Raw genomic sequence first — 19,065 nt, forward strand, 5'->3', positions numbered from 1 at the left:
AGAGTTGTTGCAATTTCAAGTACAGTTAAAGGAGAAGGATTTGGAGATGGAGAAAATGAGGCACAGAGCAGAGATGGCAAGATTAGATGTTGAGGACACGAGGCTCAAGCTGATGAGGGATGGAAAGTTGAGTGAGGTGAAGAAGGAGGGAAAGTTGAGTGAGGTGAAGAAGGAGGGATCAGGCGACAAAGACCAAATATTGAAAAGTTTACGGTTAGTCCCCAAGTTTAATGAGAAGGAGGTGGAGGTGTTTTTCACTTTGTTCGAGCGGGTGGCAGACGCTAGGGACTGGAGTGATGTGGACCGCACGGTCCTATTACAGTGTGTACTAACTGGTCGTGCGCAGGAGGCATTTGCTTCACTGTCGGCACGGGACAGTAAAAGGTACACAGAGGTGAAAGCCGCAGTGCTTCGTACCTATGAATTAGTACCCGAGGCTTACCGCCAGCGGTTTCGAACGTGGCAGCGAGGCAATAGATCCTACTTGGAGTTTGCCCGTGACCTGACCACACATTTCAATCGTTGGTGTGTAGAGTCGAAGTCTATGATGATCTGGCAGATCTGATTGTACTGGAACAATTCAAAAACTCAGTCCCTGAGCAAGTGACCGTGTACATAAGTGAGCAGAATGCACAGACTGCGGCTGAAGCTGCGGCACTCGCCGATGAGTTCTCATTAACACATAAGGGATGGGGGGACAACCGTAGATTTACTGGTGGGTTTGGGGGTGGCAGAGAGGCTGGCCAAGTTGTTGGGGGAAAATATTTCCCTGGCAGGTCCAGTGGGGCGTGGGGTGCGGAGCATAAGGGTGGACCGAGTGGTCGTGCTGTAGATGACTCCGGCAACGCCTGTCATTTCTGTCATCAGGCAGGACACTGGAAAAAGGAATGTCCCATGCTTAGGTCACGTAATAAGAACGGCGGGCCTAAAGCTGAGCCAGCGGCTTTTGCTACATCCTTGCCCGATACCAGTGGTGCTGCACAGCCGATGGCTGAGGTACCGAAAATGTCAAAACCTGAAAGTTCTTTCTTACCCTTTGTTTCGAAGGGTTATGTGTCACTGATTGGTAGTGGAGAGAAAGTGCCAGTTACGATATTACGAGACACAGGCGCGTTCGATTCATTCATCTTGTCATCTGCTCTGCCCTTTTCTGAGGAGACTCATACCGGATCCTTTCTTCCTGTGTTAGGCATGGGAATGGCTGTGTTCCTGGTACACAGGTTAATGTTTCATTCAGACTTGTTTGAAGGGGAGGTGCGAATGGGAGTACGACCAGCTCTTCCAGTTAATGGGGTAATGGTAATTTGGGGAAATGATGTGGAGGGGGAACGGGTGTGGGCGGATCATGGGGTTCAGCCTGTAAGTCCGGTTCCGGTCCCAGTACCATTGATTACCAAGGGCCCTGATGAGAATGAGAAACTTTTCCCTGATGTGTTTCAGGCATGCGCTATGACGCGTGCCATGAAAAAAGCCAGTGACAGTGCTGAGGTTTGGGGGGAGACAGAATCAGAGGGTGGTATCATGGATGGGGTGTTGTTGTCTTTGGCTGACACTCCTATTCCTATTCCCCTCAGTAAATTGGTGAGTGAGCAGACATCAGATCCCACGTTGAAGGATCTATTCCAGATGGTGCTCCCCAAAAGTGAGGTGAATAATCTTGCACAGGGGTATTTCATGGAGAATTAAGTGCTGCTGCGCAAGTGGGTGCCGCATGGCGAGGCGTTCATTGGAGACCCTATTTATCAAATTGTTGTTCCCTCCAAATTTCGTGACTTAGTGTTGCGGGTCGCTCATGATGAGTCGGGACATATAGACGGGTTTCCTGTTAGTAAACATGAGAGGAATATGACCGCGCAGAGGAGGGGGAAGCCTATGGGTGCGTTTGGAAATTACGCACCGGAGCACACTCGCCTATTAGTTTGTATTGGCCAGTGCGCTCACTGCCGCTCATGGCTGTATTTTCGAACGCGCCTTTCACCCGGGCATGCGCAGATTGCGCATTCTGCTCTGTGATGACGTCGCGTGGAAATCCGTCTATGGGAGTGGGGAAAACATATGACCGTGTTCTGAGACATTTTTTCTGGCCTCGGGTTAAGAAAAGTGTTTCCGGCTACATTAAAACATGTCATACCTGTCAGTTAACGGGAAAGCCAAATCAGACCATCAAAGTGGCCCCTCTGTATCCTATTCCAGCTATTTCCCAGCCGTTTGAGCATTTGATTGTAGACTGTGTAGACCCTCTGCCTTCTGCCAAGTCTGGTGCAAAGTATTTGTTGACCGTGAGGTGCCAGAGCACCAGATATCCTGCTGCGTATCCATTACGCACGGTTACAGCGAAGTCAGTGGTGCGTGCGCTCAGTCAGTTTATGTCAATTTTCGGGATTGCGAGGACCATACAAAGTGATCAAGGTTCTAATTTTACCTCTCATTTGTTTGCCCAAGTGTTGAAACAACTGAAGGTTAAACACAACAAAGCGTCGGCGTACCACGCGCAAAGCCAAGGGGCGCTTGAACGTTTCCTTCAGACATTAAAATCATTGATGCGGGCATACTTTTCATTTCATTTCATTTCATTTCAATTATGTTTTACATGATCACATACATTTATTTTTATTTTTTAACTTTTCATAATTGAAAAGGAACAGGAAGAAGATAAATCTTATTTATACCCGCCCCTTTGTACCATTAGAATCATCAAATAATAGCCTACCAACCAATACATCACCAATTTATGGGACCATATAATGTGGTTAAACAGCTTACAGAGCAAAATTATCTTGTTGCCACTCCAGGTCGTTGTAAACAAAATCAGTTGTGCCATGTTAACCTTTTAAACCATATCTTGCCCGCAGCGTTGAATTGCACTCGCCCTGTGTGTGTTAGTAACGCACACGGGGTGAAAATGAAAGCGAGTAATGACGCAGTTTGTGAGGATGGTTTGCCAAATCATGACACCGCGCTGTTGTCGGGCCGACTAAAAAATTCAGAGGTATTGGCGGATCTAAATGGTGTTTTGTCTCATGTGTCAGATTCACAGCGCGCAGAGTTGGTGGAGCTGATACGTGGGTACCCAAGCTTGTTTGGGGATGTTCCCTGATATTGAGGAGACAGATCCCAAACCTATAAGACTGTGGTTTTATAGAGTAAGTCCAGATAAGCGCACATTTTTGGATTCTGAAATTGATTACATGCTAAAAAATGAGATTGATGAACATTCGGCATCGAGTTGGGCATCACCGTGTCTACTCGTTCCAAAATCGGACGGGACGTTTCGTTTTTGTTCAGATTTCAGAAAAGTAAATAACGTTACGAAACCTGACTCGTACCCTTTACCCCGTATGGATGACTGCGTTGATCAGGTCGGGGTGCAAAGTTCATCAGTAAGTTCGATATTTTAAAAGGGTATTGGCAGGTCCCCTTGTCAAAGCGCGCACGGGAAATATACCCTGTGTGGTGACCCACCAAAAAGTGCCTAGAAAATGAATTTCGTTCCCACGACTTGGATCTACTTTTTCAATGCATTTTTGCATAGACAATACCCTTGTGGACTTTGGGTTAAAATACCTCCGCACAAAATCCTGCAGTATTTTTTCACAAGCCAGAAATGTATATAAATAAAAATAACCAAAAAACGAAAATCTTGTGCTGCTGTTTTTGCTTGTAAAATGTGTTATAATATTGTTTTTGGCAACACAAAATCTTTCTCAAATGTCATAAATACATGTACCTAACACCTGAAACAAGTATTGGTGCATTAGTATACTCATATTTGAATTTAGATCACGAAATGTAGCAAAGTTAAAGAAAACGCTTCTACTGAAGTGATTGGAACCCAGCACAAGGGAACACACACATAGTACATCTAGCTAAAAGCTTAAGTTTCATACATAAGAAATGTCCCAACCTACTGTGTAATGAAAGGTAGAAAAAGAAGCAGCACACCTTTGCCCAAACTGGCTGAAAATCAATCAAAATGCTACCATGACCCCCTAAATTGGAAGAATACCATAAATGGACTAGACTAAAATAAATGCACTAAAGGACAGAATTATTTCAACATATGGTATAAAACATTTATTAAAGTAGCACAGTGTGTCACAGCATGTGTCATATGTACATCAACTAGTTCAGTTTTGGCAGCAGACACAGTGTTCAACGTGTATGTTTCCGCCTGCAATGGAACACTTTCATGGTGAAACAAGTTCTGTGGCCCTTGTCTTTTAGACTGTTGGTAATGTTCTATAGGGAAGCTATAGGAGGTGCTTTGAATGTGTAAACTGCCTTCTTTAGTGGCTGCCTGTCTGTTCTCGACACAGTTTCTGTGACAGAACTTTGCAGCATAATGCCATTACTCTGCTGTGGGAGGCCACGGGCATGTCATACCAGCAGAGTCACATAGAAGCCTCTTCAAAAGCGATCCTGCACTATACAGTGTCCTTGTGTTCTCCTCAGTTGTATGTCCAGTTAGGGGTTATGGGAGTGTATCTATATGTTCTCCAGGTTCTATGTTCCCCGCGTTCCGTGCATTGCGCTCCTTTGTATATTTAGTTATCGTTACTTATCATTGTTTTATTGTTTTGATTTGGGACATGATTTGTGATATTGGGCTATAATAAAACTTGACTTTACACATGAGAGAGAGAGAGCAGCATATGCCTATTCTGGGGGAGCATTCACCAAACATAGCCAATCTACAGGCTAATTTTATGTTTGGCAAAGAGATTTGGGGCCCTATCTTGCGTGCCGCCTTAGCCCTTGAGCCTAAACTTTGCCATTTTTGGGCGGTGCAACCGCCCCTATATGTGAGGTTTGGACCCCCACCCATTGCACCCCCCCAACCCTGCGCTGTGATTGGCCACCATTGTACCCCCCCTAACCCTGCACCGTGATTGGCCACCATTGTACACTGGTTGACTCTATTCAGGACCGTGATTGGCTAGTGAAACACATGACACATGTGCAGTCCTATAAATTGGACTGTGCACCCACTGTGATGACCACTGTGACCACACCGCCCACTTCACACTGGGTGTGATTTTTACTATTTTGAAAACTTTTAAAATTTGTGAAAATAGCTGATCTCCATCGACATGTTTTGAGCTTGTAGATCGGCTATTTGAACTATTTTAAAATGTTTTAAAAATAGTAAAACATGGCTAAAAAGGAATAAGGGGTAAGATAGGACCCTTGGTGTAGACGGGAAAAAAACGGTCAAAGTACAGTTGTAACTCTAACAACTAACAACTGTAGGTCCGTTTTTACTAAGAATGGAAGGTTTAAGTGGTTAGAAGAGCAGTTCAAATAAGGCTTGTGTCTATGTCTCTTGACAGCCTTCAGGTTCCATGGTCTCCTCTGAGGCCACAGGGAGAATAAGGTGCGAGACGCGACTCCACAGGCCGCTGTACTTGTCCGGATCCATCCTGTCATAGGTGATGGGGTGGCCGGCGGAGAGGAACTTATTTTTAAGGTGGGCATTCACCATCTCTTCCACAGTGCTAAGACTGAGCTTGGTGGGAAGCTCCTCCTCACCCGCCAGCAGCACCGTGAAGATCAGAAAGATCTTTTTGTAGGCGGCGGTCTCGTGGTCGCAGTAGTGGTAGAAGATGAGTGTGGAGCCCGGAGGCAGCTCCTCGAATCGGTGGATGACAGCCACGGGCGTGTCCCCTTCGAAAGCTCCCCGCAGCTGGCTGTCAATGTCCAGCTTGACCTGGTCACTTTCCAGGTGGGCTTTACTGGCTCCGTCAATGTGGAGGACGGAGGCGCTGAGGGCGGAGGCGCTGAGGGCGGAGGAGAAGGCAGAGGCCAGGCCTCGGGCCAGGCAGTGCAGAGTCTTCTCGGCCTTACGACCTGCAGTCAGGATGAGGCTGACGGGCTCAGTCGGCTGGTCCATTTGGAGATGCCTGCTTAGGTGGATCTTGCCCCTCTGCCACAGCTCAGGACGCTGAGTGGGGAACTTTGACTGGATCATCTCCAGTTCCTTGAGGAAGACGTCTACTGGCCGAACCTCCTTCCCCTTCTGAGAGCTGAAGGCATAAGGCGATACTGCAAGCAGGACTATGAAAACGGCTAAAAACCACACTTTCTTGTTACCTACAGAGAACACAACACAGACAGCACAGAGGTCAATTGTTTCTTCTGCCAGTATGTCTAGGGGGGTTGGGAAAAACAATCGATTCATGTAAGAATCGTGATTCTTATTATCAACGATTCGAAATCGATTCACAATTTTCAAACAATTACTGTTTAAGTTACAGGAGTTTTTACTCTATGGTGTTTGTGATATGAAATGTAAGCTTACCATAATCCCAATAAACATTATCATGTCTTCAGTCATATTCAAGGGCTTTTTAAAAAAAACTAACTCCAGTCACTTTCAGTTCAGCACAACTGAGGTGTGTGTCACTGTCCAACTGACGCTCGTTGACACTAGTTAATGTTGCATCAAAGCAATTATGTTGTGTTTCTGCAAAGCCAAGAAGTTTTACACGACTCTCTCTGGTATATATTTGTTATAGATTGAGCTGTTGGAAATAACTAGGCTACACTTGGTTGTTAAAGTCAAGATGAAAACAATATCATAATTTGGATTAAACTGATTGGGAATAAATCTTTAATGACTTTTTTCAATCCTTTTGAATTTTTAGTGTCTAAATGGAAGTACCGGAATTTGGCGGTGGTACCGCCCCAGGAAATGACGCTTTACAAATCTGTTTACATTCTCTGTGAATGAAACAAGTGATGTGATTGGTCGAAAAAGATTGTTTCCGTACGACGGAAGTCCTGCCCCTATAGACACTCTCTGCTTTAGGTCGTGACCGGGCTTTTCACTTTGCAGATGAGTAAGGCTGGGAATGAGGTTAATCTATTACTATAAATATCCATCTTTGCTACTCAGTGTTAGGCACTCAGCAATAGCTTGATGTGACCCTAAATGATAACAGACAATGGGACCAATGGTTTTCAAAAGCTTGTAAAAAAGGACCCAGATCTTCAATGCATCCTCAAGATTGACACCTTCACAACCCCCTAGTAAGACTGTACTATGTCACCGGCTTCGAATGCTATCAATGCATTGAATGGGAGATTATCACGTTTTATCAGACCATTGAATGGGCGAGTAGGTGACGAGTAGGCGATACACGGACCTACCCGCGATTTGTCAGACCATTCATTAGGCGTAATCAGGAGCTACTGACCTACTTTGGAGGCGGAGCAGTCCCCACAACAATATTTACGATTCTGTGCCTATCGGTACATAACTCCAACGGCGCTGAGCAGTCTCAGGTGAGCGTCGCACCGCTCAGGACGGCAACTCGGCCGATTTAGCTCCCTCGGTGGTCCTTCGCGGGGCTCCAGCTCGCCTGAGACTGCGCGCCTCCGTCATGGTCCGAAACCAAAACAACCAAAACCAAAACCGAAACTGAACTATTTAAGTAATCTCTGTTAGGTCAGTATGTCTTGATAACACCCAATGAATGATAAATATGATAAATCGCGGGTAGGTAAGTAGGTTGCCTACTTCGCCCATTCAATGGTCTAATAAAAGGTGATAATCTCCCATTCAATGCATTGATAGCATCCGAATCAGGTGACTATGTAGTGTGACTATGTAGTGTTTACACTACATAGGCTTCTGTGTTCTAAGAGAGAAGTATAAGCTGCAACAATGTGAATAATGATCATGTATTGTATAGTGTGACACAAGCTGGGAGGACCATCAGCTGATTGTGGTGCATTATGCATTCTGGGTAGAGGGCCACATCAGCTCATGCTTAATTCATACCTTGTTGCGCGCCGTATCTCATGCCAAAAATAACCCATCTACAAGCTAAAAACATGTTGCGATGAGTTGTGAACTTCGCTATTTTCAGCCTCACACAACCATAATTAGTGTGGTTGCCCGAATGGTCAACCACCTCCCACAGTTTATCCAGCTCCCACAGTTTATTTTTCCTAATTTAGTGGCATATGTCAAAATGACCGGCTTCACCGGGAATCGTGCACTTGTATTTTGCTAAGAGATAGGTTGCATAGTGTAATTGATATTAATTTGTAGTAACTATCGGTCTACATAGAAGCACAATTACTGTTTATACAGTTTCCACACTTACAATATTGGATGAACAAATGGACAAATTTGTGCCCTTCTCCCTGTCACATGCTGATGGCTCAATCTACATGTCATAGGAGCTTTGGCTGCACAAACTATCCTATTGACCCTCAGGAATGTTCCACTGAACCTGGACCATGGATACAGATTAGAGTCCGACCGATATATCGGTACCCGATATGGCCTTATTTGGTTATATTGGATCATATCGTATCGGTGAAATTTCTCACCGATATGAAAAAAAAAGACCGATATGAAAAAAAAAAGGTTTGCTCAAAAAGCACGTTGCTGGTGTAATGATATATTTTGTCCAGCAGAGCGCGCTGGGCTTGTAGATCTGCTACTTTCAGTAGGCCTACCATACTCTACTACTCAACCAAAGCAGCTTCAACCAGCGGATACTTTTCCCAGATGCGACGGTAAATTAGTTAAATCTGATGACTGGTTCAGCCCAAAACATGCCAGTATAAATAATTGTGGATTGTCCTATAATAATAATAATAATAATAATGATGATAGGCTGAGGTGAGGCTATACTCACTTCTATTTTAGCGTCGTCATTTTGGCTTAGTTTGTTACGCCTCAAACAAAAACAACACCACCACAGCTGTAGTGTTAATTAATTAATTGTCTCCATAGCGGGTTTGCGTATTAAGTAAAAGTATCAATACTGTACTAGGTAGGCTCTTACTCGGGGTCTCAGTGGAGGTGGAGGGTGGAGCAGGTGGAGTCGGGGTCTCAGTGGAGATGGAGGGGGTAGCAGGTGGAGTCAGGGTCTCAGTGGAGGTAGAGGGTGTAGCAGGTGGAGTCGGGGTCTCAGAGGAGGTGGAGGGGGTAGCAGGTGGAGTCGGGGTCTCAGTGGAGGTGGAGGGGGTAGCAGGTGGAGTCGGGGTCTCAGAGGTGGGGGTATCAGCAGTCACAGCAGTGCTCAGGTCATCCGTAGTGCGTCGTTCTGTGTCAGCAGGGAGAGCAGATGATTTCAAAGACATGGATGGACGTGCAATATGGAGGCTGTGACACACTCACACACTGTGGTATTAGTGTAGTGTTTTTCAGAGACACTCTCACACACTGTGGTATTATAGTGTATTAGACGGGGCCGAAAATGGAAAATTCTGTAACCATGTAGGCATTTTTGAGTAAAAGTTGGCATCCAGCATTTTTTCAAAGTTCAATGTGTCCCCAATAAGAATCCACCGGATGCCAGTGAAATAAGGGTCCCAGTTTTTTTTATTCCTCCGCCAAAGAAGATATGGTTTCACCACCACTTGTTTGTCTGAGCGTCTGTTTGTAAGCAGGATTACGGAAAAACTACTGCGCCAACTTTTATGAAACTTGGTGGAAGGGTGTAGCATGGGCTAGCATGATGAACCAAATTAACTTCCCATGCCCCTCGGCCATAAGGGGGCGGGGCAATGGGCGTGGTCAATCGCAAAAAGACACCCAACTCAACCCAACCCAAATGGCTTCACATAACGCCACAAAACTGTAGCAGGGATGGTCATCGCCTAAGAAAGAACGGATGCACTTTACACATCCACTGGCTAAAAGAGGGCACGGCAACCTAACAGAGCCCAGCACAGCCCACCAGAGCCCATTATAGCCCACCAGAGCCCAGCAGTCCGGCACATTCCAGCACACAAAGTCCAGCCCACTGGGAGAATAGCCTAGGGCATGGGGGTAGTTAAATGACTGTAATAGGCTATACAGGGCTGGATCCAGCTGGAATAGGCTAGACTAGAATGTTCTAGGCCTTACTAGACTCTAATAGGCTCTATTAGGCTGTACTAGGCTTTTGTCAGCCCTGTAGCCCCTTTGCACTTGAGATTAACCACTGTGTCCACGGGCAATAGTTTTACAAGGGTTTGTGTCCACCGGCAATAGTTTTACATGAAAGTTTCTAGGCTATAGTATAGTACTGCCCCGTACAACCTAACAGAGCCCAGCACAGCCCACCAGAGCCCATTATAGCCCACCAGAGCCCAGCAGTCCGGCACATTCCAGCACACAAAGTCCAGCCCACTGGAAGAATAGCCTAGGGTATGGGGGTAGTTAAATGACTGTAATAGGCTATACAGGGCTGGGTCCAGCTGGAATAGGCTAGACTAGAATGTTCTAAGTCTTACTAGACTCTAATAGGCTCTATTAGGCTGTACTAGGCTCTTGTCAGCCCTGTAGCCCCTTTGCACTTGAGATTAACCACTGTGTCCACGGGCAATAGTTTTACATGGGTTTGTGTCCACCGGCAATAGTTTTACATGAACATTTCTAGGCTATAGTATAGTGCTACCCCGTACAACCTAACAGAGCCCAGCACAGCCCACCAGAGCCCAGCACAGCCCAGCACATTCCAGCACACCCAAGTCCAGCCCAGTGGGAGAATAGCCTAGGGTATGGGGGTAGTTAGATGACTGTACTAGGCTATAAAGGGCTGGGTTCAGCTGGAATAGGCCACACTAGAATGTTCTAAGCCATACTAGACTCTAATAGGAGCTATTATGCTGTACTAGGCTCTTGTCAGCCCTGTAGCCCCTTTGAACTTGAGATCAACCACTGTGTACACAGGCAATAGTTTTACACAAGTTTGTGTCCACGGCCAATAGTTTTACATGAACATGTCTAGGCTATAGTTTCCCCGGACCACACTTTGGGAACCAGCCATGGACCCCTTTGGAAACCCTCTGTACACGGTGTACACAGAGTACATTTTCCATTGAGTTAATGCTGGCTGTGTACACATGTCCACTTCCAATAGTTTTGGAAAATAGCCTGCCACCCTGTGGAATTATGCTTGAACTGCAGAAAAGGACCCTAAAAACAAAAAAAGGAATCAAAAATCATCCGTGGGACTGATGGGCGAACAAGTGGTGTCCACACGCAGAGGGGGGCCAATAGGACATTTAGAGTCCCCCCGGTGAATTTTCACGCCCCCACAGACTGAACAGTGGAACCCAGAAATTGGCCGTGTCCACAGGGCATAGGGACTATGGCTTGTGGACACAAAACGCTATAAATGTAATAATAATAATAATAATAATAATAATAGTAAAAGAAATACCTCAAAATTTTACTTAAAATGTTCCTAAGTACAGTACTTGAGTAAATGTAAAAAAACAAAAACAGAAAAGGCCTATTTTCATTCCAGCTAATAAAATTCACAATATCGGTTGCATATCGGTTATCGGTGACCGATATAATCCAAACCTCTCTAAAATCGGTTATCGGTATCGGTCACAAAAATCCCTATCGGTCGGACTCTAATACAGATGACAGTTGCATCTCATTTCACTAACGCAAGTGTAGCAGTATGGGCGTTGTCTCCCACTCTGCCCAGGGCCCATCCTCCTCCCACTAATCAGTGGGCTGATTACCTGCAGTACATAAGCAGCACACACCTCTGCCCTGGTTAGCTGCTGCCTCTCATTTGTGTGCGTGTCCTCACTGACCGGGTTCTAATGCTGGCCCGTTGGGCTTCAGTACCGTTGCTTGTCACCGTCGTGTGTGCGTGTCCTCACTGACAGTGTATATCTTCCACAAACAAAGCTGGCCTGTTGGGCTTCAGTATTGTTTGTTTGTCCCCTATGCATCAGCACAGGTATGTTTCTTCAGCGAGTGCCAGTGTGTTTTGATTTAGTTATGTTATGGTCATGAACTTGACCGGTTGTTTTATGTCATTTTAGTCTGTGTGCAACAACTGTCCGAATGTCTGTCTCTCCATGAGAGCACTCCCCCCTCGGGTTGTCTACCCCTGGCTGTGTAGGTGCGACTGCACCTACACAACTTTGTCCCCCTACTCCTCCCACAGTTTTGACAGCACACACTCGAGCCATATGTCAAAATGACCGGCTTCACTGGGAATCATGTGCTTGTATTTTGCTAAGAGATAGGTTGCATAGTGTAATTGATATTAATTTGTAGTAACAGACCTGACCCCCACTACGACCATGTCTCGGCGTTCTTCCTCTACTGACGGTCGTATCTGCACCTCTGCTCTCCACTGCTTCTCCTCTCTACTGGCTCTCCACTGTTTCTCCTCTCTTCTGCCTGACCAAAGCACAGCACGCACACAGTCTCCTCAAGTCCAAGCTTGAGTGGAGACTGAGAAGGACGGATCTACAACTACAACTTCACGTTTTCACCCTAAAACCAGCGTGAATTCCACCACGTTGTCACAAACAGACAACGTTCATCACTGGACATCGGACGCGTCACATGACAACTGTGACAACCCGGTAAACACAGGAACAACTCTTGAACTAGACGTGTCGCAATTCAAGGCAATTGCAAAGTGTGGTTGCGCCGGGTGCAATACGTTAGTCCGACAGACCATTCCTCCGACAGCGCATGCCTCCGACGTTTACTATACTAACCCTATACCAAACCCTAACCCCAACCCTAACCGCACACGGAAGCCACGTAGTCGGTGTAATGGGATGTCGGACTTACGTATTGTCCCCCTATTTTGCGTGACTTAAATCCACATCTTAGGCGGTAATTAAGTGAAAATGCCACCATCTTATGCGCAATCCCTATTATGCAAGTTGCGCTGAACGCAAACACTTAAGGAATAAAGGTCCTTACATACCGGCGAATATAGCGAATATACGCAAAATTCGGACTCATTCCGAATAATTAAAAGACGCTTTTTCGCTCCATGTACGGAGCCAAAAAAACGCATTATTCGCATGAAAAAATCGCCCCGGTGTGTAAGGACCTTTAGACTCGCCAGCATATTTTAGACATGGGGGAGTGTTCATATGTTAATTGCACAATGCAGTATCTGCTATTTTGCACCTTGACTTAAAAAGACTCACCGCATACCGCTAAGACGTAGTCAGACCACGTCTTAAGTGCGAAAAGAAATGTTTGGTTGTAAGGACACCGACAGTTTAACTAATCCGTGCACAGTCAATTCTAAACTGATTGTTAAAATTCAAAGTTCTCTATAATCTATATTAATAAGTAATAAGTGTCTATTTTCATTAGGTGTATCAATCATGATTGTATTGTCTCTCCATAGAATAGAATAGACTTTATTTGCCATTTGGCAGAGGACTGAGTCCGGCCTTCTTCAGCATCCTAATGAAGTACAGCCACTGCTGGGCTTTTTTTCACTGTAGCAACAGTGTTTTCAGTCCAGCTCAGATTTTTTGACACATGAAGGCAGAGAAACTTAAAGCTAGCTGTCTGCCTGCTCCACCTCTGTCTCCTTGATAGTGAGTCGTCGCAGTGTGGGAGGTCCCCTCCTAAAGTCCAGAATTACTTTTTTTGTAAACATTGAGGACTTATGATATTACTCTTATGGGTGGAAACGCAGTCATGCATGCGTGAACAACAAGGAGTAGAGTTTGGGACTTAGGCAGCAGCTCTGAGGAGTCCCAGTAATAACCGTGAGCTGGCTCAAATGAGCTCCTCACCACATGTGGCATTGTGGCCTGATTTGAAAGGCGGGGGGACTATGTCCTGTGCAAGGGAGCTGTTAAAGATGTCCGTGCCATCAAACGATATCCAGCGAAAATGAAACATCGGCCGGTGACAGGGCACTCATGCACTTCCCTCCATTCCGGAATGGGATAGAAGAACGCTCGTCCTAAAACACCCTCGCCCGAGTCTAATCCGGCGGCGGGTGTGTTTTGGGATGAGCATTCTGGTTACCACCGGAATGGTGCACTCTCGTCAATATCAGTATAATATATATGAGTATCAATAATATGAATACTATTATGGGGATATAATCCTATAGGCTATAATATATTGGAAATGACAAAAATATATATAATAGCAGATGCCTTTACTGTGTAATATGGGCAGCTATTTTTATGTATTAAAAATATAAATTGATAAACTTTAATTAATTAGTTAATCCCCTCCTGGAGGGCCCCCTTGCGTGGATGTCCCGTGTATGGGTTCTCATAACCCAGCAAACCTAGGAAAATTACACCACTGCTAGGAGATCAGATATTTTGGGCAGCAGTAGCTTGTCTCTTTGGTCCTTTCAATGTGAGCTTTGCTCGCATCGCTTAACGCATGGATAATAGCACTGCGTCTTGTGCTGATCTTAAAAGGAATGGCAGCGGGTACTCTGGTTGGATTGATTAAAGTAACGCCTAAACACACCCATGACTAATCCAGGGCTGTTTCACCGTATAGCGCATTGGTGCAGTGTGCAGATTACCACACCCATAATAGTAAAATGGCATTGGTCACGCCTCCATGTCTTAAATTAAGGAATAAGACCTAACTAAGACGTCCTTAATAGAGCCCCCCAGGATCCTATTTTGTGTGTCCTAAGTTCCAGGTCTTATGACTTAACTTAAGACCTGGAGGCGTGGCCTATGCTGTTTGGCCACTCAAAATAGACAAGCAGTATTGGCCAGGTCTTAAGTCAAGTGTGCACATTTAAGCAAGTATTTTAAAACCGAATCTTGCGGTCGGAGATCAAAGGATTTAGCAGCAGTCATAGTGATAATGACAGGACCACTGGACCAGGCAATGCTTCTAAGCTAAAAACAGCTCTAAATACCTTTATTTTATTCTATTTCATTGTATTAATGAAGGAATAAACCTTTGAGATGGGTGGAACATGAGTCTTTCATATCGGATGGATTGAAACAGGGTGAGTAGTTCTGTCCATACTTGCGTAATATGTGCGCTCTCACTGGCCGACATTTGCTTTTCGCTTGATATCGTTTGATGGAGGTCTGACCACGTCTTAGCGGTATGCAGTGAGTCTTTTTAAGTCAAGGTGCAAAATAGCAGATACCGCAATGTGCACTTGATTAACATATGAACACTCCCCAATGCGTAAAATATGCTGGCGAGTCTTATTCCTTAAGTGTTTGCGTTAATAATTGCATAATAATACCGTCTACAATGTGGATTTAAGAGACCTTTAACACATTCCCTGCCAGAGGTCTTTTTTTTTTTTACTTCCCCCACTGCCAATGTTAAAAACAAAAAGCACAGGAGCCGAGATACAGGATTTTAAAGTAATAAGTTAACCAAGGAGTGAATGGAGCTAGAAATCTTTGGATGGCTATATCTCTGGTTCTGTGTGGATAAATTGAAAATTGAATTTTTTCATTCACGGTTATACTCGTGACTGGCAGATAACGGGGTATTTATCCAATCACGGTTATACTCGTGACTGGCAGATAACGGGGTATTTATCCAATCACGGTTATACTCGTGATTGGTAGGGGCAAAATGACCATAGCGATTTGTATCATTTCAATAAATAAGTATAAACAAACTACTTCACATGAACAATGTTGGTATAACTAAAAGATTTGTTGGGGGAAATATATTTTATACACACATTTACAAATAAAATACATTTTCATGTGAAGTCACTTCCTGGTTCAGTGGGGTGAGCGAGGGGAGACGTGATAGAGAGAGGGGAGTTCATAGGAACATTGAATACAGTCGGTAAGAGTATGATAAGAGCCTGATTTGCATTTTTTGGATGTCATAGGGTCTTTAAGTGCCGTGTTTGAGTAAAATAAATTGTCTAAAAGAAAATGTGAATAAAAACGTGTGTGTGTGTGTTTATTTTATTTATTTATCAGGGACAGTGCACATTAATCAACATGTCAGTTTTCAAGTCTGTGTGTGTGTGTGCAGCAGCGTATGGTGGGTTCTAACGCGGACCGGGCCAGATTCTTAACCCCCACCCGTGAGCGGGGGGCGGGGGCGGGCTCGCGCAACGATGGCTGATAAGTGACAGTCTATTGAGAATTACCATCAGCGTTAATGCAAGAGAGAGAAACGTGAATAAAACACAATATGCAAGTATAATCAATGTATGTTTTTTTATTCTTAAAAGTGTATTTACAACAGCAAAGTTAACAAATCAAATAGTGCACTGCAGTGCAAACATATAGCAGCCTAGTCTGTTACAGCTTAATACGACGGGGCTTGCACTTGAACATGTCAATAACCTCATCCGGGTCCAAACGGTTAGTTAAATCTCTCTCAAACGACAGGAGACATAGACTGTTTAGGCGAGAGGTTGTCCCTCTTTATACTGTTTACCTGGCAAGAGAACCGGTTTGACGGGGAAACCGTTTTTTAATGGCCAATGGCGAATTTCTGTGGTTGGCTACAACAGAATAGGGTGAGGGGATACTAATGTTGTTATGTTGATTTTTTGTTTTTTTCCCCTGGGGGAGCAGGGTTTTACAGACCGGGCCATGGCCCCGTTGGCCCCAATGACGAGACGCCCTTGTGTGTGTGTGTGTGTGTGTGTGTGTGTGTGTGTGTGTGTGTGTGTGTGTGTGTGTGTGTGTGTGTGTGTGTGTGTGTGTGTGCGCGCGTGCGTGTGCGTGAAGAACGGAAGAACATTCCGTTTCATAAGAAACATGAAGCAGCATGAAGGAGCATGAAAGAATCTCCATGCACCCACAGGAAGTGGGTGCATGGAGGAAGTCACATCCACACTACCTAACTGTCTCTCTTACACAAGTATTTGTTTAATCTTTCAAGTATTTTGTCAAATTCAAAGCAGATGACATCAAGCAGAAATAGAATCAATATTATTCAAACACAATTTATACCGTTCAGGCTTGTTTTTTTCTTTACATTTCAACGAAGTCTGTATTGTATGTGTGTGAATTATAATTAAGCTACAACAATGTTGTATGTATTATTATATTTATTGAAGTGTGAAGCACATCTCTCCCTCCACTCCATAACACGGTTCATCTATCAGAAAGTAAGAAACAGTGTTGTGACGTATGGTTTCGTGACTTACCTTCAAGTGAGGCCATGTCTGTCCCTATATAAAGAAAAAAAGTTCAGAACATTATTTTAGCTATAAATAATATCATCATTATGTGTAGTCTTTCAAATGAAAAGTACAAGTTACTTAAAATCCAAACAGACCTTTGCGTGCGTTACTGACTCCTCTAGACAACAGACACAGACCTTTGCGTGCGTTACTGACTCCTCTAGACAACAGACACAGACCTTTGCGTGCGTTACTGACTCCTCTAGACGACTGCCAAAGTGGAAGTGAAACTATTCATGTCAGAACTTCCCAGACACTGAGGGTTGGCTTATTGCCCAGAATGTAATGACACACCTTTGCCAGTTAATACATGCAGGGAGGACTATAATAATGATCCATATGATTGTCTGTGGGCACGCACGCACGCACGCACGCACGTGAGGAAAAGGGCTCACAGGGTGACACTTTTCTTTTTAATTGATTGATTTATTTACAACATTTATTTACAAAACTGAAAAATGCACATTTAGGTCAAAAGGATAACACAATAATGCCTGATGGCTTGTTTCAATTGCAGTCCCATAAATACAATTAAAAACAATAAAATACATAGAAATTCGTTTAAAAATCAGGACCATGTGGTATTTAGGAAACTCTTTATGGAGGACTTAAAGCTAGTAGTATTCCTAATCAATGTTGTGACCGTAGGCAACCCAATACCGCCTTTCCAATACCGCTTTTAACTTTGCATGGCACAGAATTGGTGGCGCTGCCCCTAGTAGGGTATCTATGCGCATCACAAACCCTAGAAACGTATTTGCATCATTTTTTACAATCCTATGGACGAGACACATTTTCATAAACAACACTCTCTGCTCCACTGTAAGCCAACCAAGGCTGCTGAAATGAGTCTGGAGGAGATGAGTTCTGGGGCGGAGCTTGTGGATCAACTAGTTTATTTTGGAAGGTCTGCAATTTCTTTTTTAGTGAGCTTTTGTGCATCACCCGCCCAAAACAAAGAATACGACTCGTCTTAGTTCTACTGGATCTCTTCTCCAGTCTCCACTAGTCCCTCTCTAACATTTTAGTCTAGTTTGTATTTGTTGACATAATTGTCAGTATATTTAGTCTTAAATGACGAGTTTTAGTAACTGTAAAGTACATGTACTCAAGTACTGTACTGTACTTTACTGGAGTATTTCCAATTTTCAATACTTTTACTTCTACTCTACTGACATCTCAGAGACAAATATTGTACTTTTACTCCACTACATTTATTTGAAAACTTTAGTTACTAGTTACTTTGTAGATTTTGATTATTATTACAAAACATGAACCACTTCAGCCCTACTGTATATGTACTTTGGCTATTCGAAAATAGCAGATCTACAAGCTCACAATGTAATGCAACACATTGTGCGCTTGTATATCTGCTATTTTCAAAGATTTGTATACATGAAAACTTGTGAAATGGGACATTCTGCATGCTGAGTACTTTTACTTTTGGTACTTTAAGTACTTTTAACCTAGTTGTATCCCATACCTGAATGTGCTTACAGTAGATATTGTGTACAGATAGGTGGTAAAAGGAAAGCCCCTCTGCCTAAACCGCCACACAAAATGTCCACTTCTAATCCACTGTAAATCTTACAGACTACTCAGCAGTAAGGTGTAAATCTTACAGACTACTCAGCAGTAAGGTGTAGATCTTACAGACTACTAAGCAGTAAGGTGTAAATCTTACAGACTACTCCGCAGTAAGGTGTAGATCTTACAGACTACTCAGCAGTAAGGTGTAAATCTTACAGACTACAGCAGTAAGGTGTAGATCTTACAGACTACTCAGCAGTAAGGTGTAAATCTTACAGACTACTCCGCAGTAAGGTGTAGATCTTACAGACTACTCAGCAGTAAGGTGTAGATCTTACAGACTACTCAGCAGTAAGGTGCAAATCTTACAGACTACTCAGCAGTAAGGTGTAAATCTTACAGACTACTCAGGCCTATTGCTCCTCAATAGTTTTTTTGCATTGGATTTTTGCCTCCTTAGGAACCCTAAGAGTATAAAGACTATCCACTGTTTTGTTTTATCGCACATCATTTATATAATTTAGTCAAAAACAACATGTCATGTCACATGTCATGTCTATATGCTATAGAAGCTACAGTGTAGTTTAATATATGATGGAATATAAACATAAAAATGTACATCAACTCTGTGACATGT

General features: G+C 43.9%; 1 protein-coding gene across 1 annotated transcript; it reads right to left on the minus strand.

Annotated features, from left to right (window-relative positions):
* Positions 1–3,344: 3,344 nt before the first annotated feature.
* On the minus strand, positions 3,345–17,104 carry LOC311063316 (torsin-1A-interacting protein 1-like). Its single transcript, XM_084082691.1, has 4 exons — positions 16,994–17,104; positions 16,863–16,886; positions 8,802–9,062; positions 3,345–6,090 (listed from the first exon to the last, which is right to left on the minus strand). Exons 2-4 carry the CDS (start codon positions 16,876–16,878, stop codon positions 5,315–5,317), a joined length of 1,053 nt encoding a protein of 350 aa, XP_083938817.1. The 5' UTR covers positions 16,879–16,886; positions 16,994–17,104; the 3' UTR covers positions 3,345–5,314.
* Between the last annotated feature and the right edge of the window lie 1,961 nt (positions 17,105–19,065).

The sequence above is a fragment of the Gymnoscopelus microlampas genome (genome assembly GCF_963454915.1).
Source record: "Gymnoscopelus microlampas genome assembly, chromosome: 1".
NCBI lineage: Eukaryota > Metazoa > Chordata > Actinopteri > Myctophiformes > Myctophidae > Gymnoscopelus > Gymnoscopelus microlampas.

Coding starts and splice junctions, on each gene's coding strand:
- LOC311063316 (XM_084082691.1), bottom strand. Junction 6,091..8,801: donor CACCTCCACTGAGACCCCGA/GTAAGAGCCTAC, acceptor TGTTCTCTGTAG/GTAACAAGAAAGTGTGGTTT.